Genomic DNA, 25057 nt, shown 5'->3' on the forward strand with positions numbered 1-25057 from the left:
GGTAGCCCAGCGGCCCGGTGCCCGCGACGGCCCAGGCCCCGGGGCAGGGGCGGTTTGGGGCCCCCCGCCTCCCTCCGCCACGGGTACCTGAGGCAGCGCCTGCATCACCGTGTCCAGCAGGGCCCGCATCCCCACCGCCATCTTCAGCAGTTTCAGGACTGTGGGAAGCAGCAGACACGGAGGGTCAACAGGGCTCGGATGAGCTGGGCCGGGTGGTACCGTGACCACCACCCTTCTTCCCTCCTCTCCCCCCAATACTATCCTGCCCCCGCTCTTCCCTTCCCTTCCTTTCTCCCTCTCCGCCTCCTGCTCCGGAACACGGGTGAGTCTGTGGACAAGGCCAGGGAGGACTCACCACGGGCGATGCGGAGGACACGCATGATGCGGATGATCGTGGGGTTAATGGGCAGCGATGCGTTCACCTCGATCTCCTCCAGGGTGATGCCCATGATAGACAGCAGGACGATGGCCAGGTCCAGCTGGTTCCACCTGGAACCGGCACCCGTGGGTCACGGGGGGCCTGGCACGGCACAGGGGGCCGGCCCTCCCCATTCCGCCCCCCCCGGCTCTGCTCCGGGGTCCACCCCGGGACCTGTCCAGAAGAGGGCCGTGCATTCCTGCGGACCGGCCCCGCTCACCTGTCCTGGAAGAAGCGGCGGAAGCCGAAGGCCATCAGTTTGAAGACGGACTCGAGGACGAAGATGACGGTGAAGATGTAGTTACAGATCTTCAAGGCTTCATCCAAGACCTGTGGAGTGGCGGGAGAGAGGGCACGTCCCCGAGGGTTAGCGGCACTGCGCCCGCCTCCCGTTTGCTCACTCTCCAATGGCTTCTTCCCCCCTGCCTTTAAATATTGCCCACGTCTCCCCCATCCTAAAAAAACGGGGCCTGAGCAGAGAGTTAAAAGTCCAGAACAATTGGCGGGGGTGACGGGCACAGGCGTCAATGAGGGAAGAAAAGTAGTTTTGCCTGGCGGAGGAGAGGGCGGAGTTAAGGCAGGAAAGGATATATATGAAATGAATAAGGTTGGCTTGGTGCTGGGACCTTCGCCGGCAGCACTCAGATGGGCACAATCTGATTTAACCTATGTGATGGGCACAGATGGGCAACTGAGGCACCTTCCCCCGCCAGGCAGGGGCAGGGCGAGAGGTTGTAATGGTGGCGGTGGGGGAGATACAGAGCTGGAGCCTTGTAGCCGGAGAAATATTCCACTTCTGGGAGGGGTAGATGAGTCTGTGGGAGATGGAATCTACCAACCAAGTTCCCAAATGCTTAGTACAGTGCTCTGCTCTGAGAAGCAGTGTGACCTGGTAGAAAGAGCCCGGGACTGGGAGTCAGAGGATGTGGCTTTTAATGCCTGCTCCGCCACTTGTCTGTTGTATGATCTTGGGCAAGTTACTGAACCTCTCTGTGCATCGGTTACCTCATTTGTAAAAAGGGGATGAATTTAATGTCCAATTTAATTACCCTGAGCCTACCCCACTGCTTAGTACATTGTCTGGCACAAAATAGACGCTTAACAAATACCACCGTAAAAACAGAAGGGAGCTCTCAATGAAAGCCGCAGATGGACTGAGGGGTGGAGGAAGAATAAAGAGTGGGGGGTGGGAGGGATGGAAGAGGAAGGGAAGAGGAGAGGGAGGGGAAAGCTCGCTCAGCCGGCCCACCCATACCTTAGGTTGCTGATAGTGTTCCATGGCCATGGTGATGACGTTGAGGCCGATGACGCCGGTGATGAAGAGGTCCAGGTAGTGGCTGGTGCAGAGCTGGTGGACGAGGAGCCGGAAGCGGGAGTAGTCGGAGTAATAGGGCTTGCACTGCGCTTCTGCGGGGGCGGGGGAGGGCAGAGCAGAGCTCGCATCAGGCCACCTCCCCGGGCTCCCTCCCCGGGCCCCCGGGTCCGCTCACTCCTTCCGGACCCCGGCTCCGCCGCGGAGCATGCCAGCTTCATTCGCTCCCCCAGACCGTCCCGCGCGGAGGCCGGGCAGCCTGTCTGCGCCGGTAGAGTCTGACCGGAAACGGACGGCTCGCTTCCCCTCCGGACCGGACCTAGGGCGCAGCATGCACCATACACGATACTCGGGGCAGGAGACTCGGCACTTGATACTCGGTGAAACGGCAGTCGGTACACGGGGCACGATACACGATGCACGATGCGCAAGACAAGATGTGCAATGCACGGGCCCAGGCTTTCCGCTCGACGCTCGGTTAGACATGAGGTGAGTCTCCCGGGCACAGCCAGGCAGGGTCCGAGGACTGTTTTATCTGCCCTCCCCTTCCCCCCACCTCGGCTCCCACCGACTTGGCCCTCTCTCAGACTACGCCAAAAGGAGGACCCGAGTCGAAACGTGGGGAGCGGTTCAGCCCGCGCCACGTGGAGGAAGTGATCCGGGGCCAATGGGGCTGCCCGGTTTCCTCTGCCGCTCACCTGATCTCTAAGAAGGAAGCGCCAGGCGGAGCCAAGTTTCAGCAGAGAAAGGAAAACACTAAGGCACGGCCGTGCAGGCAAGGGAAGGGGGGTGGATAGGAAGGGCTGCCGGGGACCCCAGAAGCACGGAGAGGCTGGCAAGAGCTGAATAGATCGCCGGGGTCACGGGTCAGCGGGACCTGGGAGTTTGGCTCACGTGGGACCGCGGGAAGGGATGGGTGGGTCCAGACCCTGGCCCGAGTGTGGCCTTCTGGAGCCAGGGCGATTCAAAGGTTTTCTGGGGTGGGTGCTGTTGGGTGGCTTTTTCTGGGGTCTTGTAGGTGTCCACCCCCCTCCCACACGTGGGCCCTCGGGCGGTGGCCGGACTCCACTGACCCTAGGAGCGCGGTGGTCGCAGGTCCCACACCGATGCGCCGACAAGGGAAGCAGAACTGGAAATGAGTGAAGCCAGTTTGTCCATCCAAGGCCTGGCGGCTTCCTGACCCACACGGTCACGGAAACCGGGCGCCGGGCGGGGTTGGGTGGGGGCGGGCGGGGACGCGCTAGACCTGCCCGCCCCGGCCTGGCTCAGTAGCGTCTCCTCTCCAGGCACAGGGCACGGGGAAGGACAGAAACCCACCACGGATGGGAGACTCCCGATTCAAGGGAACCGCCCCAATCTCCCGGGTGACGTCCCAAGGGCCGCCACTGCCGACTTAGAGGAAGGAGTCCTGGCCCGCTCCTAAGTCGCACTCCCTGTGCCCCAGAGGGGCAGGTGGGGTGAGTGCGATGGGGGACTACCCCCACCCGAGAAAGTGGAAAGGGGGGAATTGGAAGCATCTCGCAAGAAACACACCCAGCACGGGGCCATTTGTCCAGCTGCTTCGTCTCCTCCCTGGGTTCCCGGAGCAACCGCGGATGCCGAGCCCCTCCCCGTCCGGCCACACTTCCCACTCCTGGGGCAGCAAACGCAGGGTCGCTCGGCTCCGGCCTAGGAGTAGGGGGATTGCCTTGCCCCTCCATGATTCCTCGGCCCTGCGGGGGCCAGAGCCGAGGAACCGCCACCCTGCTTCAGCGACGGGGGGTGGTTCTAATGTGCTCAGATCTCCGCCGGTGCTTGCTATTCTACTCCTGCTTCCCAGGACCGCGGCCTGTGGATGGACAAGGGCCCCAGGCCAGGTCTGGCCCGAGCAACCCCAGGATGCAGCTAAGGTGAGTGTCTGATGGGCGGGGAGGAAAACGCCTCTATCTGCAAGCCCTTGGAAATCATTCCTTATCTCATTCATCTCCTGGAACGTAGGTCCCCGAGTCTCAAGAAGCAGCTGGACGAGCACATCGAGGCGGATACACACATTCTGGCCCATGGGGACCGTGAGGCTCTCCCACTCTGGTCCAACCGGCCCGAAATGACCGATAGTCCCGCTGAGGGAGAGTGGGAGGCCTCAGCTCTGGACGGCACCAACTCATGCCAACAAGCACATCGCCGTGGGGGAGAGAGAGATTTGGGGTTCTTCCCGGGGCTCCGCTCGGATACAGAGAAGGGGCTGCTCCTCGCACAGTGACCCACCAGGTAGACGGTGGGGAGGAGTAGGACTCAAGTCCTACCGTCCTGGGGGGCCGCAGGAAGCCAAGAGCCGGCAGAGACACTGACTTCACCACACTAATCACGTGACACTGAGCACACACCACTCCCGCCCCCAAAGCCACGCATGGCCCCACCCAGCCAAGGTCTTCATGCGTCCACAACAGGGAGAACGATAAAACATTAAAGGGGGAGAGAAAAGGAGGGAGAGAAGAGGGGAAAAGATAGAGAAGAGAAGAAGGGAGAAGAGAGGGAAGAGAAGAGGAAAGAGGAGGGAAGGGAAGAGAAGAGGGGAAGGAAGAGAAAAAGGGAGGGAAGACAAGAGGGGAGGGAAGAAAAGAAGGGAGGGGAAGAGGGGAGTGAAGAGGAGAGGGAAGAGGAGAGTAGAGGGTAGAAGAGGGGGGAGAGGAGGGAGGAGAAAGAGGAAGGGAGGGAAAGAGTGGAGATGAGAGGAGTGATGCCAAATCAGGTCTTCCATTCATGAGAATCAGAGCCTGGGTTCTCCAAAAGGGTGTGGAGGTGGGTAGGAGGGGATGCAGAGAATGGGGGAGAAAGGAGCCGGTCACCCTGGAGGGGGCAAGGGGCACCTCGGCCCCCCTGGTTACCAACTTTCCCCACGGGGGAAAGTATCTCTCTTGGGACCCCACAGGTTCTTCCTGGTTGTTTGCAGCTCGCCTGCGTATGTGCCTATAAACTAACCCCCTAAGTATCCGGTTCCTTTTTTTTTTTTTGTTTCTTTTAAACAGATCTTCTTCTCGGTTGCTTGCTCGCTCCCCGGATCAGTCTCCCGGGGCCCGGGCAACCCAAGACATCGGAAGGGCACGAGGCCCTTTCTCAGAGGGGCGAATGCCTCCCCACGTGGAGCCGATCGGGTCCACTGGAGTGGGCGCGCCCCGGATTCTTGGGGGGATGCCCCGGTCCTCCAGGGGCTCGGGGGAGTGGGGGGGAGGGAAAGAGAGGGGGAAGGGAGGAGAAACCCAGCTAAGGAGGAGCCTGGGGCTGCAGCCCCCAGAGCTTCAGCCCCCAGGCAGGCCCCGGCCGAGAAGGGAAGGGGGTGGATTTCCATCGCACTTATGGAATGAAGATAAATCCATGTTCTGGTGGGAAAATGGGGTGGGGAGTCAAGAAGGAGGAAGGAGAGGTGCCCTAGGCTGCGGACATCCCGGCGAGGAATGGGGTTGCAATGAAGGGGGAGGGGAGGGGCACACCCACACAGGATTTAGTGGGACGGTCACTGCAGGCACAGCGAGGGGTTAGTTATGCGGCCCGAGCCCCTCCCGCACACAGTACCTGGCCCTGCGCCGGCCAAGCCATCCGTGACTAGTGCATGGTCCAGCATTAGATCTAAAAGAACGAAACGACAGGAATCACCGGGCAGGACCCCCTCAACTGACCCCTGACCACAAGCTACGAAGAATAACAATAACACCGGTGTCTGCTGAGCGCCTTCTATGCGCTAAGCACTGTTCTAAAGGCCGGGGTAGATACAAGATAATCGGATTGGACACGGTCCCTGTCCCACATGGGGCTCAGAGTCTTAACCCCCATTTTACAGATGAGGTAGGTGAGGCACAGAGAAGTTAAGTGACTTGTCCGGGGTCACACCGCAGACACGTGGCGGAGCAAGAATTAGAACCCATGTCCCTTGACTCCCAGGCCCCTGCTCTTTCCACTAGGCCGCGCCGCTACTCAAGATGAGTTAGCCTGGGGCTGACCACTGGCCCAGGAGCCGTGGTCTGCTGACGGCCTCTTTCAGAGACCAAGGAGTTAAGGTCCTGAGAGCAGCTCTGGGCAACTCTCCCAGGTGCTCAGTGCAGTTGTATAGAGAAGCAGTATCGCGTAGTGGGCAGAGCGTGGGCCTGGGAGTCAGAAGGTCATGGGTTCTAATCCAGGTCTGTCACTCATCTACTGTGGGGCCTTGAGCAAGTCGCTTCACTTCTCTGGGCCTCAGTTCCCTCATCTGGAAAATGGGGGTTAAGACCGTGAGCCCTACGAGGGACAGGGACTGCGTCCAACCCGATTTGCTTGTAATCACCCCAGCGCTTAGTATAGTGCTCGGCACAAAGTAAGTGCTTAACAAGTACCGTGATTATTATTATTAGACTTGAAGCTCGTCCTTCTAGACTGTAAGCTTGTTGTGGATACTGTACTCTCCCAAGCGCTTAGTACAATGCTCTGCACAGAGTCAGTGCTCAAAAACTACTATTGAATGAATAACGGAAGTTCTCCGTACGTAGTAAGCGTCAATACCATTGATTGATTGACAAGCGGCTATCTGAGTCAACCCCCGCGTGTCAACGGCTTAACCTATCCGCAAGGCTTCTCCCTGGCCCACTGGTGGCCCGAAAGAGTTTCTTCCGGCCGGACGAGATCCCTCGGTCCCCAAGATCTCGGGTCGGAGCTCGGGGAAGGGGTTCTGAAAGAATCCCCAACGCCAGCGGGGAAGTCGGTGGGAGACGCCCCCGTTTTCCCCCCAGCTCAGGGAGTTCAGAAGTAAAGAGGCACCGCAGTCCGCGTCCCACCCCTCGCCTACAGGCGGCCCAGCCGACACGGGCCTCACTGCCCGTCCGGACCCCGCTACGCCTCCGGTGCCCCTGACCCCCGAACCGCTCCCCGCCCCGGCCGCCGTTCCCCTCCCCCACAACTGCAACCAGACAGCCGGCCTCTTGTTGAGACTCGCTCTCCGCCCCCAGACTCAGCCCTAGCGTAGGAGTTGGCTGTCTGTGGGTAGTGGGGAGAGCACAACTATAATCTACCCCATAAATTACATTTGGAAATCATCTCCACTGAGCTAGAGGAGAAGGGGAGTTCCCGCCTCCTGGGAATTGCTTGTCGGAGTTCTGCTGGGAGGGGGCGGGAGGCTGGTCACCGCCGGGGGAGGGCGGGACGGCAGTCCCGCGGGGCAAATGTTAGGGGAGGGGCGAGACAGCACCTCGGAAAAGTGCGTTTTCCTACTTCTGCCAGTCAGACCCCGAGCTGGGCCGGTCGGAGACTCTCTCGGGATTACATAACATCTCAGAACACCAGGAAGCCGTGTACTGCCCTCCCCCAGAACGCCCCCCACCCTCAATCCCCCCCCCCCCCAACCCAAGGGCCGAGAGGCCGAGCTGGAGAAAAGTGGGGCGGGGAGGAAGAGAGGCGGCAGGAAGCGCTCTCCTTCTCCCAAATTCCCTTTCCGGGGATGTCACCACATCCGAACGCCTCGGGAGTCATGGGCAGAAGGAGCGAAGTCTCCCCTCCCCGTCGCGGAGTCCAAGTCACATCTCAGAAAGAGGCTCCGCTCCGAGCGCCCGAAATGAAAAGCCCGAGTCTCTGGAGGAGGGGTGGGAGGGAGGGAGGGGGACGGATGGAGAGACAGACAGGGGGAAGACAGAGAGAGACATACAGAGGCAGAGACACACACAGACACAGAGCGCACCAAGAAACCACCTGAACCATCCAGCGACACGGAGACCTGGAAGTCAGCAGCGCCGGCACAAGAAGATGGGGTGGAGGATACACGAAGGTGGGAGCAAAGGAAGAAGGCTGGGGAGACACAGGTACAGGGGGAGACAGAAAACGTGCAAGGTGAAGCAACCGCCTTTGACCTCTGACCCTCAGCAAGCACCTCTGACCCCTCTGGCCGGACGAAACTAAAACCGCCCAAGACCAAGCGGCCGGGTTTTCTAGGACCGGATGGCGGAGCAGGATGTGTGTTGGGGATCCCGGTGGGGAAGGGGCAGGGTTAACAGTGGATTTAGACTGTAATTCCTCGAGGGCCGGGATCGCATCTGTCAGTCTTACTGTACGCTCCAAAACACCGAGCCAAGTGTCGACTATGTAGCAAACGGCCGGTCCAGAGCTCTGCGAAGGGCAGAGGCCCGGTCCAGTGGTCTGCCCGCAGCAGCCACCCCATCCCGCTGTGGGAGCCCAGTTCAGATCGCACAGCAAGCGTCCAGGTTAGAGCACCCAGAAGATGTCCCGACCAGCAGCCTGCGCTCAGAAGAGGCCCGGTCCCGTGCTCTGTACGCAGCAGGCTCCCATCCCAGCATGACGCACACAATAAGGGCCCGGTCCAGAGCACACAGCAGGCGCCCAGTCGAGCGCTCCGCGTACCGCGGGCGTGCCCAGTCGAGCACCGCGCGTAGAGCGGAGCCCTAGTTCAGTGCTCGGCACACGGCAGGAGCCCAGTCTAGCATTACGCGCGCAGTAGGGGCCTAGTCCAGAGAACACAGCAGGTGCAAAGTACGGGGCTCGGCGCCCAGTAGGAGCTCAGTCGTCCCGATAGACGGATGGCGCTTAAGGTCCGGACTAGACTGGGAGGATCCTCCCCCACCTGCCCTGAGGAGGGTCCCGAGACCGATCTCCGTTCCTCAAGCCGAAGCCGGGCGCCCTGTGGGAGCGGGAGGAGGGGCAACCTCGTCTCTCCCCCTGCCGCCCACCGGTCGTCCACAGGGCGTCACGACAACTCCCCGGCAAGGCCGCGATGAACCCGTTAGCCCTCGCCTGTTCGTCCCCAAGAGAGGGAGCTCTGGCCAGGGCCGGGCGACCGTGGCCCCGGGGCCATCTGGGAGCCAGGTCACAGGGTGGCCTTCGCAGCCGAAACCATGCAGCCCGACAATCCGGGGAAGGTGGGCGCCTGAGCGGGACCGGTGCCCTTCATGCAGATTCTGCAGCTGGACATGCCAGGCGGGTGGGTGGGCGACGGGGGCGGGGGGCGGGGAGGAGGAGGGGCGGCCCCGCCCCCGACCAGAGCCAAGACCGCTGTCAAGATCAAGCAGGGCTCAGAAAGATGTGGAAAGACTACCGACCAGCCATCTGCTTCTCCTTACTCCTTCTCTTTTTCTCCAGCCTCCTCAACCGCTTCTCCTCACGCCTCCGGGCCTCCTCTTCCTCCTGATGCTGGCGACACTTGTGGAAGTTCTCCACCACCACCCCCACGAACATGTTCAGCACGAAGAAGGCCACGATGAGCAGGAAGGAGATGAAATAGAGCAGCATCCAGGGGTTGTAGTTCATGACTGGCTGGAAGTGGGGGTGGAGGGGAAGAACGGGGACACTTTCGGTCAGGCTGACCCAACCCTAGATTTGATCGCCACAGCCCGGTTTCTGTGCGGCCCAGGGGGGCGGGCTCAGGCTCTGCCTGCGCCGGGCGGGAAAAATCAAATATCAAGAGGAAGTAAAAAAAGCAACGGGAGGTGAGACTCGGCCCACGCGCCCCGGCCGCCTACCTGTTGGTCGACCCCCACGGCGTCCAGACCGTCGTACATGATGTCCACCCAGCCGTCTTTGGAGGCCAGGACGAACAGGGACATCAAGGCCTGGGGACACAGCAAGGGTGGGGCGCGGGGGCACGTCGTCAGGCCTTCCCAGGCTTCCACTCTCGCTCCATCCCCAGCCAGCTCTATCTCCTCTCTGCACCCCCGGAGGACGCTGGGGTCGGCCCGGCATCAGCCTCGGCCCCCTCCTGGGCGAGCCACCCTCCCCACACCCTGAACGGGTCCCACCCCCCGGCCCGGTTTCCCCAGGGAACGGTCTAGACCACCCAGAAATGGCAGCGGGGGCTCCCTCGCCCAGTCGCCATGGTGGTGGGTAGAGTAGGGTACAGGCGGGCGTGTCAGGACTTGCGTCCGGGTGGCTGGCGCTCTGTCTCTCCCGCTCATACTCTCCGAGCGTCTCTGCACTCAGAGAAGCTGTGGGTCCCGCGGCCCCACCTGCCCGAGGTTGTCAAAGTTGTACTTGTGCCGGACCCATCGGTAACTGGCCTCGGCGCAGTCGGACTTGTTGGTGATATTCCTCGTGTCCTCCCCCTGGCACACAAAGAACTTCCCCTTGAAGAGCTGGAAGGGGAGAGCGGAGGAGGGAGAAGAGGTTAAAGGAGAGAGCACGGCGGGGAAGCGGAGAGGGGAGAAGCAACAGCTGTGAGAACTTGCAAGGAGCAGCCCGAGTCACTGAACGATATCTCTCAAACAGGACAGGGAGGAGTGGAAAGGGGGGGAAGTACGGGAAAAGGGGAGGAAGGATCCCCGCCACCCCCCGACTTCCCAGTACCCTCCCCGAACCCCCAGTCCTGGGCCCCGCACCCACCTGCACCCCGAGAATGCCGAAGATGATGAAGAAAGCGCAGCAGATGACCACTATGTTCCCGATTGGCTTTAGCGAAGACATCAGAGTCTCCACTACCAGCTTCAGGCCTTGGGCGCGGCTAATGACCCTGAGGGGATGTGGGTGAGGAAAGGGGGGGAGGGAAGAGGCCGCGTTGGTGGGGGGGAGGCCTGGCGCCCCTCGTCACGAAGGGGTGTAGGCTTCTGGGGTCCCAGTCCCCCCAGGTGCACACACAAACCAGATCCCCGGCGGTCGCTAGGGATTCACCCTGCCCTTCTCGAATAGGAGTTAAAAGTCTCCACGCGTGGAGCCCATCTCCTTTCCCGTCTCCTTTTTGCTTCCTTCTTCCCCACGTCCCAGTTCCCTCCCTCCGCCCCCTCATTTTCAGGGGTTCAGCACAGAGCAACCGACCGACTGCTCCCCCCTGCAAAATCTTCGCCTTCCTGCCACCCCCCACCCCGCCCAAGCGGCCTCGAACCCTTTCGGCGTCGTGGGGTCCTCGGCTGGGCCGGCGGCCCATCGGAACAGGAAAACTGGATGCGGAAAATCCGCTTAATCCCGCTCGAGCCCTTCCGATCCGCTGCCTCAGTGTCCCCTGAGGCCGAGGCACCGCTACCAACCCCGTCCATCTCACTCTCTCCCTCCTTTCCCCGAGATGGGGAGGGGGAAGAAGGCGGAGAGAGAAGAATCGTGTGGCTCTCCAAGCGACCCCTCGCCGTCCACCGCCACCCGCGATCGGTTACTCATTTGGGCCGTGGAAACAAGGGGGCGGCGGGGTCGAAATGCACTTGAGAGGCGGTGTGGCTCCGTCCCCTCCCCTGGCTGAACTCTCTGGAGGCCTGGCTCAGCCGGGGGGAGATCTCAGAGCCGGGGGTGGGGGTGGGGATCACTGAGACCGAGGGCCAGGGCGGTCACCTGAGCGGCCGGAGGGTCCGCAGCAGCCGTAGCACCCGCAGCATTCCCAGGATCTTGGTGCCGCTGTCCGAGACCAGGGACACCAGGATATCGATGACCGAGATGAGCACCAAGACGCCGTCCAGCACGTTCCAGCTGCTCTTGAGGTAGGCTCGCTCCCCGAAGCACCAGCCCAGCGCCACCACCTGCAACCCGGGGGATGGGATGGACGGGACCCGGCTCAGCCCCGTCCCCCGGCCCTCAGCTCCCCACCCCCCGCCCCCCTCTCCACCCAAAGGCCGAGGGGGAGAAATCCCAGCCTCCCTCCCCCACATCCTCACTTCTCCCCCAATCCGGGGTCCTCGATTCACTCGCGACCTCCCCCTCCCCAAGCACGCCCCGCCTGTCCGGACCGAGGGGCCGACCCCGGCCCCGAGATGGGAAACGGGAGAAGGGATGTGAGTTTCGGGGAAGGGGGCCTTCAGTGTCCGTGAGCATCTCCTTGTCGCGCTGGGGAGAGGGGCGAGCTCTTCCCCTCAACGCCGGAGCTCTGCGGCTTCCTGACCGCCGATCCAGGGCCGTCCCCGAGGACCCGCGCGGCGGCGGGGGGTGGGTCGGAGCATTCCTCGGGGAGGTTCGGCTCTCGCCCGAGTGGCCACTATCAGTCTCCGTGCCGGCGGGTCTGGAGGATGACGGGGGAAGGGGTCCCGGCCGCACGCACGCCCCGAGCCCGGCCCCGTTACCTTGACGGTCATCTCGGCGAGGAAGATGACCGTGAAGATGTAGTTCGAGAGCGTCAGGAAAATCCTCTCCTGGAACAGAGGATGCGGGGCGTCGGTCGGCCGGGAGGCGGGGCGGGCCGGCCAGCGGCTGGTGACCCCTCCGCCCTTTCCCTCGCCTCGGCCGCCCCGGCCGGGGGCTCCTCCGGGACGGACGGGGTGGGGAGGTCCAGATCTGGCTCCCGATTGGCTGGTGGGGGGCGGGGGGGACTCTCCCCTCTCCACCCCCCTGCCACACCGGGCCCCTCCCCCCCCCCCCGCAGTCCGTCAGGACCGTGGACAGCGGCCAGACGCGGGTCCCCGCTCGGGGGCGGGGGAGCCGCCGCGATGGAGGGATGGCGCCAGGGACCGGACACGCCGTCCCCCCTCGGACACGGGAAGGACACAGCTTCGCGCCGAGTCCCTCGTCCCCCCGCGCCTCTTCCCTCCGTAAACCCGGGGGAGGCGACAGGCGGGGAAACCGAGGCGCAGATCGGGTGCCTGGCCGGCGAAGGCTATCCGGAGCGGCTCGGGGGTTCCGGGGAACGGTCCCCCGCCTCCCCGCCTGAGTCTCTCCGTACCCCCCCCGCCCCCTGCCGCGCCGACCGAGGGTCCACACCGCCTTCCTCGTTCACAAAAGCGGAAGTACCCAACACCAAGCCCGAGGCTGGGGCCCGGTTTGCCACGGAGGTGGGGGTGGGGGACTCACGGCACTGTGGGGGTCGATTTTGGGCCGCTCCATGGCGATGGTGATGCAGTTGAGGAAAATGATGACCAGGACGATATGGTCAAACATCTTATGGGTGATGGTCCTGTGGCACATCAGACGGAACCTGCCCCCGGAGACAGGCCGACGGGCCGAGCCGGGAGAAAAGCAGACGCGGTCCTGACCGGCGCGCCCTTCCCCACCCTCCGCCCACTGCGGCCTCCCGCCCCGCCCGGGACCCGGAGCCAGCCTCATCCTGGACATTATCTGGCCCCGACAGCGGGGCCCAGCTGCTGGGACGGGGTGGCGGGGGGAGGTGAGGCTCTGGGAGAGGAGGCCTCCGGGAGCGAGGCCGAATGGGGATCGGACGCCGGGTCGGGGTCTGCCTCCCCTCACCTGGACTGGGGCGGGAAGATGAAAGCGGACCACGAATCTCTCTCCCGGCAGCACGCGGGCAGGCGGGCGCCAATCCAGGCTCGCACCCGCTCGCCTGGGCTCTGCAGCAACGACAAGTGCCAGTGAGAGGCCGGTGGAGCCCCCGAGCTCCCTCCCGCCGCCCTACCCCCGTCTCCGGGACAAGACGCCCTCCCAAATCCACTCGGTCGGGGAGGGGACGCAAAAAAAAAGAAAGCCGTCCGGGTCGGTGGACCGGGCGTCGTCTCGCTCGGGCCCGGCCCCGAGCAACTGAGGTCCGCCAAGGAAGGGGGAGGGTTTGGAGAAGCGGGAGTCCGACCTCCGGAGGTCATTGACCTCCAGAGGTCCATCTGTCTCCACGCAGCCGACGGGGATCGTCTGCAGAGAGGGATTCGCTCGTGCCCTTCCTCTCCCTCGGCTCCTAAAGCGCCTTACGGCGGGAGTCTCCCCGCCCACGCCCCGGCGCGGTTCCCCCGGATGGCAGACGGAGCTTCTTTCTCCCCCACCCCCCGGAACACACACACACACACACACACACACACACACACACACACAAAACATATACACACGCCCACATACCCTAGCGTGGGGAGGGAGCTTCCTTTCCACGGGATGAACCGCAGCCCGGGAGCCGTGGGTGGGCCTGGATCGTCTCCAGATAGACACCGACCTCACACACGCAAGTGCACGCACACACCCCGCATACTGTCTCCCTCTCTCTCTCTCTCTCTCTCTCTCACACACACACACACACACATACACACAAATTCACGGGCGCGAACCCCTGCAAACACACACCCAAGCATCCACTCCTGTTGGCTTGTGTTGGGACCGAGTCGCCCCTAACCCACGCCACGGCTGGGGACCGAGGGGCAGATCCACTCCAGGCCCGGACGCGGAAGGTGACCGGGACGCCCCCTGCCCCCCCAATTTCGGCGGCGTCCACCTGCCCCGCTAGATGACCGACGGGAGGAGGCCTTCCGCCGCTCAGTTGGGAGCACTGGAGGATGCCCGGTCCTCCGGTCCGGCTGTGCGGATGTCAAGAATCCCCTCGGGCCTCACCTTGCTCTATCTGCCGGGCCTCTGCGGCTCCATCCCCTAAACTCCCTTCTCCCTGGACGTTCGGGGGCGCAGCAGAGGGTGTGGCGCACGGGAGCCTGACTCCGAGGCTCCGGCAGTCGTTTCCAGTCCCTGGAGCCGCGTGCAAGATTTTTCTCCAGCCCCCCTCCCCCCGTCACGCCCCTCCGGGCCCCTCTGCGCCCGGACCCGCGCCGCGGCAATCAGCCTGATTACTCCCCCGCAGCCGGAGTGCGTGGTGCTTTACAGGCAGATTAATTACCCGACGTTACTTACTCCTAATCCCAGCTGGGCCCGGAGCGCACCTGTGCCGAGGACGGGTCCCCCCCCCCCCGCCGCCCCCGAGTGGGCCCGCCCCGGCTCGGGACCCCGGCGGAGCAGGGCGCGGTAGGGGTCTGGGTGTGAATCCGACCTGCTTCCGGTCAGCTCGGAATTACTGGTCCTAACGGGGAGGGGGCGCGGAGTGACAGATACGCTTCTCCTCTGGGAGAGGAGTCAGAGGCCGAGCCACGCGGGACTCGTCTTGGGGCGGGCACCTCCGCCCTCATCCGGACGGGGCCCCGGCCTGGAGAAGTTGCGGGGCGGGGAGGGACAGAGAGAAGGCCCCTGCGCCCCCTCCCCTCTCCCCGTGGTCTGCACTTTACCGGGGACGGTGGAAGAGGATGGGAGGATGGAATCCCTTACATGCCCATCTTACGGAGGCTGGTGGGCAGGGGCGAACCCCAAACAGAGACCCCTGGTGCACCATGGGCCACCCCCGCCACCCGGAAGCATAACCCCTAGCACCCTTTGAAGAGGGCTCCATCACCTATACCGAAACGTTTTCAACAAATTCGAGGTTTGGCCCGAGATGGGTATTAAGCACTACCTGGATGGGTAGTGGAGGGAGGGCGAGAATGGAGACCTAAAGATCCGGCCAGGTCAGGGGTCCATCCGGGTCACCTCCTGGGGGTTCAGGGGAGCGGAGAGCCCCCGGAGGAAGGGCTGCCCCCCGACCTCCCCACAGCTTGGACCCCCCGGCTCCCGGCCGGTCACCCCCGACTCCAGACAGAAAGGGCTCTGACCCTTCCTCCATCACGCGTTTGCTGGTCTAGAGGTCTTCCTCCAGCTATTCTATTTTTATAATAATAATAATATGGCATTTGTTAAGCGCTTACCATGTGCCAAACGCTGTTCTAAGCGCTGGGGTAGATACAGGGTAATCAGACTGTCCCACGGGGGGGTGGGGGGGGCTCGGTCTTAATCCCCATTTTACAGATGAGGTAACCGAGGCCCTGAGAAGTTAAGCAGCTTGCCCAAGGTCACACGGCAGACGAGTGGCAGAGCGGGGACTAGAAGTCACGTCCTCCGACTCCCAAGTCCGAGCTTCATCTAGAGAAGCACCGTGGCTCAGTGGCAAGAGCCCGGGCTTGGGAGTCGGAGGTCGTGGGTTCTAATCCCGGCTCTGCCACTTATCAGCTGCGTGACCTTGGTCAAGTCACTGCACTTCCTCTGGGCCTCAGTTACCTCGTCTGTAAAAGGGGGATTGACTGGGAGCCCCACGTGGGACGACCTGATTACCTTGTATCGATCCGGTGCTTAGAACGGTGCTCGGCACGTAGTAAGCGCTTAACAGATATCATCATTATTGTTATTCAAACCCGTTTCCGTGGGAGCCGGGGAACTGGTCCTCCGGGAGAAGATGCTGCGCGTGGAGCCAGCGGCCCTGGCCCAGGTTGAGCCTAAACTGGCCCTCCTCCCACCAGCGGCGACCCCGGAGTCCCTCACCATGTTGTCTTCATCGTCGCCCTCGTCCCCATCCGGGCGCGGCTCCTCCGGGCGCTGCTGCCGGGCCTGGACCCCCGCGGCCGTCTTGCCGTTGCAATCCTGATGCTCCGAGGACACGGTGCGGCCGCTGGCCGTGCTGGCCGTGCGGTAGAGCGCGGGCACCTGCAGCGTATCCTGAAGATCGCCGGAGCCCTTGGCCTCCAGGGACCCCAGGCGCGGGCCCCCGCGGACGCTCCCCGCCCGACTGGACGGCTCTTCGTCCGAGCTCTCGCCCTCGTCCAGACTCTCCTGGCCGTCTCCGGACAGCAGGGACCGGCGCTCCCCGCTCTGGCTGCGGCGCTTCAGGCTGGGGGCTCGGCCCAGGCTGTTCCAGCTTGACCTCCGGCTGGTCCAGCTGCCGGCCGAGCTCCAGGGGCTGTGCGGAGAGCTGCGCGCGCTGGGCTGGGCGGGGGGAGAGGGGCACGGGCTCCGGACGGGTGCCCGCCTCGCCGCCGCCCCGTCCCCTCCTCCGTCGCTTCCCCGGTGGACGACGGGGCCCCCCGCTCCAGGTTTCGCCCGCCCGCCTACCGGAGACTTGGTCTCGCAGGCGCAGGGGTCGGCAGAGACGCTGCTGGCCCGGCGGGAGGCGGCGCCCTGGGCACCGTCCCCGAACCCGGAACATCTGGGCATGGGCATGGGGGTGGGTGCCGTGTGGATGATCAGCGGAGGCGTCAGACTCTTCCTCAGCTCCGGGGGCTCCGCCAGAGACATCACTGGGGAACGGAACGGCCCAGTCCCCGCTGCTGCTCCGGGGTCGCTTCTCCCACCCCTCCCCACCCCCTCCGGCTCTCGCGGGCCCCTCCGCCCTGCCCGGGCAATAGGGGAGGACGCGGTACGGCCCCCCCGACAACAGCCACGGGTCTAGGCCCAACGCAGCCTCCGCCTCCGGCCCCGCGAAACAAGCAGCAGCACGGTTTAGAGGAAGGAGCCCGGGCTTGGTCAAAGGTCACGGGTTCTAATCCCGGCTCCGTCGCCGGTCAGCTGCGTGACTTTGGGCAAGTCGCAGCTTCTCTAAGCCTCAGTTCCCTCGTCTGTAAAATGGGGATTAATAACGATAACGATTATGGTATTTGTTAAGCGCTTAACTCCGTTCCAGGAGCCGTACTGTGCGCTGGGGTGGATGCGAGCGGATTGGGTTGGGCACAGTCTCTGTCCCACGTGGGGCTCACGGTCTCAATCCCCATTTGTCAGATGAGAGAACTGAGGCCCAGAGAAGTGAAGCGACTTGCCCAAGGTCTCACAGCAGACAAGTGGCGGGGCTGGGATTAGAACCCGTGACCTTTCGACGCCCGGGCCCGTGCTCTTTCCACTACGCCATGCTGCTTCTACTGTGAGCCCCACCTGGGGTGACCTGATTATCTTGTACCTCCCCCAGCGCTCAGAACAGCATTTGGCACATAGCGCTTAACAGATACACCACCGCTGTTATCGTTATTATTATTACTCACACGCCATCCCAGCCCTCTCCAGCCCCGGGGAAACCACTCACACGCCAGGCTCGGGAGATTCCTCTTCCCTCCGCTTTCCTCTTCCAGGCTGTGCGAGAAGAAGTCGGCCTCCGACTCAGATTTGGTGGCATCTCCCTAGAGGGCCGAGACGCGGTCAGGACCCGCAACGCCGGCCCGTGCGTTGGAGAGGCCGGGGGCCTGACACCCCAACACCGATCTGTCCCGGGCACCGGTCCCCGGGGACAAGCGTGACCCTCGTCACGAGCTGAGCGCCCCCTCCCCCTTCCCCAGTTCGCTGACCCGCGGGTAGAGGTCACCAGATCCATTTCTCCGCAGAGGACCGGAGCGTCCCAGGCTGTCGTCCCCCCGCACTCCAGCTATAGCAGGCTATAGAAACGCGCAAGCACGCACACACACGCCTCCGCATCCACGCACACGTCTGCGCTCCACCCCCCCGGGGATCCGCACGCCGGCCGTCACTTGCCCCATTAGTTCCTTGTGGGAGCCGGAGCCAGGACTGGCGACGGCTCGACCGTGGCAAGCTCTGTCCCTCCCTCCCTCCCTCCTCCCCCCCCCCGGCAGGACGCCGGGTCCCCGGGAGGACGCGAGCCTGTAAGAGGTTATTACATATTCCCGACCGCTCCTCGGGCCGAGGAGGAGGTAAATATTGCCTGATCGGTGTCTCCGGGGGATCCTTCTCATCAGCTCCCTTCACACCCTAACGAAGCTCACTGGGATCGTCAGCGCGGGGCTCGGCGGCCCCCCCGCCACCCCCCTGCCCTCGGGGCGATGGACAAGTTGCTGCCCCGGGGCCTGGGCGGGGGGGGGGGGTCTCGGCCTCTCGCTCTGGGGGGGAGCTGAGATCCCCACCTCTGACGGGATCTGCCTCCGCCGCGGGTGGGCAGTCGGAGCTCGCCACTCCTGGGGGGTCCCGACCCCATCCAAGTCGACCGAGGTGGCGAACCGAGGGGGCCTGCTCCTCCAAATAGGGTTCGGCGCTCGCCAGGGAGTTGGCCCCCCGCCCAATACAACGGTCAATCCGCCCCCGCGAGGTCTGCCTAACCCCCTCCTCGACAGCCTCCCCAGAATGAGGGTTCAGACCGAGGGTTCAGGCCCTCACCGGGCCTTGACCGGACTCACTGAGAGGCAGAGCCAGAGCCCTCACCCCCGAACCCCGGGGCCCTCCCGCCCCGGCCGACAGGTCCGCGGGGGCCGGGACCGGGAATGCGAGTCCAACCGCACGGGGACACGACCGGCACACGGCCACCACCATCACCACGACGACGACAGCCGCGAGACCCTGCCGGGCACGCGCGGTACGTACCGCCGCGGAGTCGACAGGCAGCTGAATACAGCTCAGCTGCCCACTCGCCTCTTCCCGTTTGCTGATTTCCTAGATGGGGAGGAGGCACGAGGGGGGAGGACGGTCAGGCTCGGGGGGTTTCCGTCCCCCGGTGACAGCCGGGGGCAGGGGGGGTGGGGGCAGCGCAGAGACAGAGACAGAGATGGGCAGACAGACAGACAGACAGGCATGGACCCCCGTGGTGGGGAAAGAAGACGGAGTGGACAGGAGGCGGGGGATCCAGGGGCGGCGGCCGCAGGGACCGTGGGAGGGTCCCGGCTGGACGGTCCGGGAGGATGGTGGCAAACGCCCTCCGCTCCCCTCCCCCACTGGGGAAAAGGGTCAGTAGAAACTGGAGAGTAATAATAATTACGGCATCTGTTTAAGCGCTTACTACGTGCCAAGCACTATTCTAAGTGCTGGGATAGATCCAAGGTAGACCGGTTGCCCCACGTGGGGCTCGCGGTCTTGATCCCCCCGTTTTTCAGTTGAGGTAAACTGAGGCGCAGAGAGGTTAAGCGGCTTGCCCAAGATCACACAGCAGACAAGTGGCGGAGCCAGGATTAGAAGCCACGTCTTCCGATTTGTCAAGCCGATGCTCTTTCCGCTAAGCCGCGCTGCTTTTCATATATCATATCCCTTCTCATAGCGCTGCTGACGGCGGGCCTCTCTCCGCCCATCCCGCTACCCCAGCCTTGCCAGGAGCCTTGGCCACCGGGGCGCTGCCCCCGGCCGCCAACCCCCTGGGTCTGCCTCTTTACAACTGACCCTCAGGTTGGTTCAGGATCTCTGCCAAACTGACTCGCGGTACAGTAGCTGGGAAATAAAATAATCGATTTGTATTGAGCTCTGCCTCCCCGCATCGAAACCTGGATTGCGGCTGTTTATTGCCGTACTGTACTTCCCAAATGCTTAGTACAGCGCTCCGCACACAGAGAGCGCTCCGTAAATACGACCGAGTGAACGAATGAACGAAGGAAAGACGCCCGCCCCGACCCCATCCCTTTCACAAGTCTTTTCACTGCAGGGAGGTAAGAAGGCGGGGTATGGGTTTGTGCTCAGGGGTGGGAAGGGGGCAAGATCTGGTCAGGAGGAAGCACGTGAGCTGGGAAGCCCCGGCCGCCTCTAAAAGGCCTGGTGGGAATTATTCGACTCATCGATCGAGTTGGGCCAGTAGTACAAGCCCCCGTGGGAGGGGGAAGGAGGGGCTGAGGATCAACCCCGCGGAGACCCGCTGGCAGGAGAAGGGGGTTCCCGCCCCTCGCCGGCGAAGCGCTGCGGATCCGGCCCGGCTGGGGGTCCGCAAGCGCGTCTCCCCGCCTCCCGCCCCCGGCCAGGCTGCGAGCCGGTCGCCAGCGGCCGGGTTATACCCGAGCTCGTCACCTAGCAACGGCCGGGCCGGCCAAACCGCTGCACGTGGCCAGGGGCCCGCGGTGGACGGCAGCCTCCCGGCCGAGGGCCCAGGTTGGGTGATAATAATGATTATGGCGTTTGTTAAAGCGCTTACTATGTGCCAGACACCGCACCGGGCGCTGGGAGGGATACAAGCGAATTGGGCTGGACACAGGCCTCTGCCCCACACGGGGCTCACAGTCTCAATCCCCATTGTACAGATGAGGTCACCGGGGCACCGAGAAGTGAAGTGACCTGCCCAGGGTCACACCGCAGACAAGTGGCGGCCAAGTGAGTCCCGGTCAGGGCTCCGATTCGGTCCCCTAGATCCGAGGGGGGCAGAGGCGTGCCTCGGACCGCTAGCGCCTCGGTGGGGAGAGGGACGGGGCGGGATTGGGACCTCGGTCTCACCGTCATCGACGACTCTACCCTGTCCGACTAACCACGCACCCCAGGCTGGCGGACCTTGAAGTCAGCTTCAAAGTGGCGCCCGGACTGGTCGCCCCGGTCCCTCCCAGAGGGCCCATCCGGGCCTCTCTCGACCGGCTGCCCGGCAAAATCCACTCACTGAGACCCGTCACCACTTGAGCCTCAGTCCCTGTCGGCGGGAGCCCCCCGCGGCCGGATTCCGCACCCCCGTCCCAGAGTGACATCCCCATTAGACTGTGAGCTCCTTGTGGGCCGTGATCGTCTCGTGCTTCTGTTGTACTCTCTCGAGCGCTTAAATACAGTGCTCTGCAAGCGGCTGCTCCACAAACACCATAGATTAACGGAAAGAGAGAGGAGGGAGGGGGAGGGATTGAGAATCCGAGGGAAGACGGGGAGCAGAGAGGATGAAGAGAATGAATCGGGCATGGGGTCGGGGGGAGTGGGGAGGAGAGGAAGGGAGACTTGAAGAGGGAAGGAGGAGAGAAAAGGCAGGGCAGGAGGGAAGGGAGAGACTGAAAGGAGAAGTGGAAGGGGAGAGGCAGGGCCGTCACTTCTAGCCAGAAAACAGAGTATCGCCGGGCCGGTCAGCTCTCCGGAGGCCAGGTCGGGTCTGTGAAACGGCCCCCACCGGCCCACAGTGTCCAGGGCCCAATTAACCGCTAGTGTTTACTGAGCCTCCAATCTGCGCTGAACTGTAGCGAGCACTGGACTGGACAGTTGGCAGAGGACAAACAGAGTCAGCCGGCCCTCAAGGAACTTCCAACCTACTGGGTGCGGGGCAACGGATCGAGCACTCGGGAGGGTCTAAGAGTTAGCTGCACGGTCCTCGCTCTCTGGAAGCTGGACTCGGCAGCTCCCGGCCTGCCCATCAATACGGGATCAGTGAAGCGATGGAGATGGAGCCTCTGGAAAGCTACCAGCCCCGAGGACACCGCCTGGACTCGTCAGCTCTCCCCTCCCTCTCCCTCGCCGCCGACAGCCCCTGACGATCTCGGTCCAGAAGGGAATCGGACGGCCTCGGGCCGGCTCTGACTGAGCTTCCGTCGGACGCAGGAGGGTCAGGGCCACCCACGCGCCCACCTCCCCAGAAAGAGGTAGGTGTCTTCCTCCGGAGGCTTCCAGAGGATGTCACACGGACCCAGAGCGCCCGCCCCCCGGCATCTGACACCACAGACCCCCCTCCCCAACACAAACACGTACACACACGCACACGCGCGCCCACACACACACGTGATCCAGGACAAGACGCCGGCACACAGTGGATGAGGCGGGACCCCGAGAGCGGCCCCCACCCCTCAGCCCCCGGGGATCCCGGTTCCCACCCCAAGGAAGGGCGGGGGGCGGTACCTCGGTTTGGAAGCCCTCCACCAGGATGGCCACCAGCAGGTTGAAGAGGACGTAGTTGCCGAAGGTCATGAGGGCGATGAAGTAGAGGGCCGCCCAGGAGGAGGTGGAGGCCATGCCGTTGTACAGCACTTTGTTCCAGTCCTCCTGCGTCAGGATCTGGCGGGGGCGGGGGGGAGCAGGGTAAGGAGCTGTGGATGGTCCCTCGGGCCCCTGAACGCCCCTACCGTCAACAGAGGATGTTGAGTCAATCGGTCCCGGCTGCCCCCGCTCCCGCAAGGCAATCAACTTGTACTTCCATCTCCACTATCTCGCCCCTGACCTCTCACCTCTGTCCCGCCTCTGGCCCGGAACACCTCTCCTCTTCGTATCTGACAGTTAACCTCCCCCAAAGCCTTAACGAAGGCACAGTTCCTCCAAGAGGCTTTCCCTGAGCCCTCTTTTCCTCTTCTCCCACTCCCTTCTGCGTCATCCTGACTTGCTCCCTTCATTCAACCCCCCTCCAGCCCCACAACACTCAAGTCCATAACTTTATTTATATTAAGGTCTGTCTCCCCCGCTAGACCGTAAGCTCGTCGTGGGCGGGGAATGTGTCTGTTGTATGATACTCTCCCTCCCAAGTGCTCAGTCTAGTGCTCTGCACACAGTAAGAGCTGACTGATCTCTGGTTCTGCCATTAATAATAATAATAATAATAATAATAATGTTGGCATTTAAGGGCTTACTATGTGCCGAGCACCGTTCTAAGCACTGGGGTAGATACCAGGCAATCAGGTCGTCCCACGTGGGGCTCACAGTCTTCATCCCCATTTTCCAGATGAGGGAACTGAGGCACAGAGAAGTTAAGAGCCCTGCCCAAGGTCACCCAGCCGACAAGTGGCGGAGCTGGGATCGGAACCCATGACCTCCGACTCCCGAGCCCGGGCTCTTTCCACTGAGCCACGCTGCTTCTCTATACAATCACATCTCTTCCAAGACGCCTTCCCCGACTAAGCTCCCATTTCCCCTACTCCCTCTCCTTTCTGCACTGCCTAAACTCTTGAAGCGGAAGCCTTTATTCAACCCACCCTCAGCCCCAAAGCACTTCTGCACCTATCCATAATTTGCTGTCTGTCTCTCCCTCTGGATTGTAAATTAGTTATGGGCAGGGAATGGGACTGCTTTATGGTTATACTCTCCCAAGCGCTCAGTGAGCGCTCAATAAATACCACTGACTGTTGGATCTACCGTGGGCAGAGCACTGCCTGGGTGCCTGTGATGGACAGGACACGGGTGCAGTACCAGGCACATGGGAGCAAACCATGGAAGCGGAAGAGGCTGTCCTACCCTTGAGGAGCTGGCTATTACTAAGGGCAGCTCTTCTCTGGCCTCCTCTGACCCCACAGCTCTCCCCAACTGCCCCCCGGACCCCCACCGGCCCGGCCGGCGCCCGGAGTACCTGGAAGACGGTGACGATGGCCCACAGCAGGGAGTCGAAATTCTTCCTGTCCGGGAGAGTGTCCCCGTCCCGCTCCGACGCAAACTTGCACCCGAAGAGATGCATGCCCAGGATACTGTCGGGCCCAAGGAAGGAGTTTAAGCCTCGGCCTGCCGCTCCGTCCCACCCTTCCCGGGGGCTCTATTCGTTCATTCATTCTATGGTACTGAGCGCTTACTGTGTGCAGAGCACTGTACTGAGCGCTTGGAAAGTACAATTCAGAAACAGAGAGAGACGATCCCGGGGCACGCTTAGGATTCCCCCTCCCAGGTCCAACAGTAATGAGCCCCGGCTCAGGGAGAGGTCGACCCCGCCGCTGTCAACCCCCGCGGAGAGCATGACCACGGGAGGAGGTCAAAGGAGGGGCCGAATGGGGTCCCACCTCCCCCCCCCCCCCCCGCCCGGGGCTCCTTTTTCCGGGGGCCGCGGAGGACGGGAGTCGCCTGCAGGGAGGCCTCGGCACGCCCGTACCTGAAGATGAAGATGAAGAGCATGAGCAGCATGCAGAAGGTGGCCACGTTGTCCATCGTCTTCATCAGCACCACCAGCTGGCGCTGCAGGGCGGGCATGAACCGCACCAGCTTCAGGACCCGCATGAGCCGGAAGGTGCGCAGCACGGACAGGCCGCCGCCCTGCTGCCCCACAATCTCCCACACGCTGCAGGGGGCACAGCGGGCAGTCAGGGCGGCCCCGAGAAAACAGGATCAAACAGCCCGTGGGCCCGCAGGGGTGGGAGACGGAGACCCGCCTCAGCCCTGTCCTGATGTCCGACGGGCTCCCGGGGTCCCTTTGGAGCAAGGCCAGACCCCCAGATCCGACCACCTTGGCCGGGTGTGGGCCAGTGGGGATGGGGAAGGACGGGGGGAAGGGTAGAAGAGGATCTGGAGCCCGCTCCCCACGTGGCCCGGGCTGGGCAGTTCGATCTCAGCGCCGTCTGCCGCTCGGGCTCAGGCTATCACTGTGACCGTCGAGGCGCTGACCCACCTTCAAACCGGGGCAGTTTCCCCCGTGGGGGGCCAGGATAGGGGAGCTACGCGGTCAGAGCTCCCCCCACCTCCCAACCTCCAGCTCCCGCTCCTCCCCGTGCTCGCCCCGCTGCCGAAGGACTCCACTGCTCGGGGAGCACTGGCTCTGATCGCCACCTATACCATTTGAATCCAGCTCAGAAATAGAATCAAGTCTCTGCCGGGTCGGAGGATGGGCTGGGTAGCGGGGATGGGCCGGCGGCCGGTCCAGGCCTGACCTCTCTGGGCTCTTCCCCGCAACCCCCGACCGGGATCTCCGAGGACTTGAGCCACATGGGCTGCCCCACCGTCCTGCCCCTCGTAGCTGCTAATGGGAGCCCCCTATTCTGAGCTTTCCCACGGCCCCGCTCCTCATCGCTGCTAATGGGAGCTCCCAGTTCTGGGTCTCCCAAAGGCCCTGCCCCTCTTCCTTTGTTGTAGCGGCGGAGAGCCTAGAAGGAAAGGGTCGGGAGTGGTAGACGGAAAGGGGAGGGAAATGTGGCGGAGGGGGAGGCGAAGAAGTGCGGAGGGGTTGGATTTGGGAGGTGGGGTTCAGCAAGACATTTCCCGCCTCCCCCGAGCCGCCCAGTCCAGGGGGAAGCCTCAGCGAGGACGGGTGACCTAATCCCAGCGGGACCAAGTGGGAAGGGCTCACGGACGGAAGCCAGCGGACCCAGGTTCTAATCCCAGCTCTGCCTCTGGCCTGCTGGGTGACCACGGGCCAGTCGCTGAACCTCTCTGGGCCTCAGCGTTCTCCTCCGTACAACGGGGATAAGATCTCCGCTCTCCCTCCCTCAGACCCTAAGCCCCTTGTGGGATAGGGAATGCGGCCGATCTGATCATCCCGTATCCCCCCTAGGCGCTTAGGAGTAACCACTTAATCACTCCAGTAA

General features: G+C 63.2%; 1 protein-coding gene across 9 annotated transcripts in view; it reads right to left on the bottom strand.

The window, feature by feature from the left end:
- CACNA1G (calcium voltage-gated channel subunit alpha1 G) overlaps positions 1–25057 on the bottom strand; it is a 58386-nt gene that overhangs the window by 10174 nt on the left and 23155 nt on the right. For 5 of the 9 annotated variants that reach the window (XM_029079710.2, XM_039914146.1, XM_039914145.1 and 2 more), the window contains exons 11-30: positions 23632–23817; positions 23122–23236; positions 21687–21842; positions 18501–18569; positions 17218–17311; positions 16257–16441; positions 15690–16130; positions 12828–12928; positions 12435–12558; positions 11711–11779; positions 10989–11173; positions 10056–10182; positions 9683–9808; positions 9200–9289; positions 8801–8993; positions 5280–5333; positions 1674–1825; positions 639–748; positions 356–489; positions 88–158 (exon numbers count right to left, since the gene is read on the bottom strand). In XM_029079710.2, the coding sequence (XP_028935543.1) occupies positions 88–158; positions 356–489; positions 639–748; positions 1674–1825; positions 5280–5333; positions 8801–8993; positions 9200–9289; positions 9683–9808; positions 10056–10182; positions 10989–11173; positions 11711–11779; positions 12435–12558; positions 12828–12928; positions 15690–16130; positions 16257–16441; positions 17218–17311; positions 18501–18569; positions 21687–21842; positions 23122–23236; positions 23632–23817 (2782 nt within the window). Of the gene's footprint in view, positions 1–87; positions 159–355; positions 490–638; positions 749–1673; positions 1826–5279; positions 5334–8779; positions 8994–9199; positions 9290–9682; positions 9809–10055; positions 10183–10988; positions 11174–11710; positions 11780–12434; positions 12559–12827; positions 12929–15689; positions 16131–16256; positions 16442–17217; positions 17312–18500; positions 18570–21686; positions 21843–23121; positions 23237–23631; positions 23818–25057 lie in introns of all 9 variants that reach the window. The other 4 variants (XM_039914144.1, XM_029079712.2, XM_029079711.2 and 1 more) reach the window with 4 other exon arrangements.

This window comes from Ornithorhynchus anatinus, chromosome 15, assembly GCF_004115215.2.
Source record: "Ornithorhynchus anatinus isolate Pmale09 chromosome 15, mOrnAna1.pri.v4, whole genome shotgun sequence".
NCBI lineage: Eukaryota > Metazoa > Chordata > Mammalia > Monotremata > Ornithorhynchidae > Ornithorhynchus > Ornithorhynchus anatinus.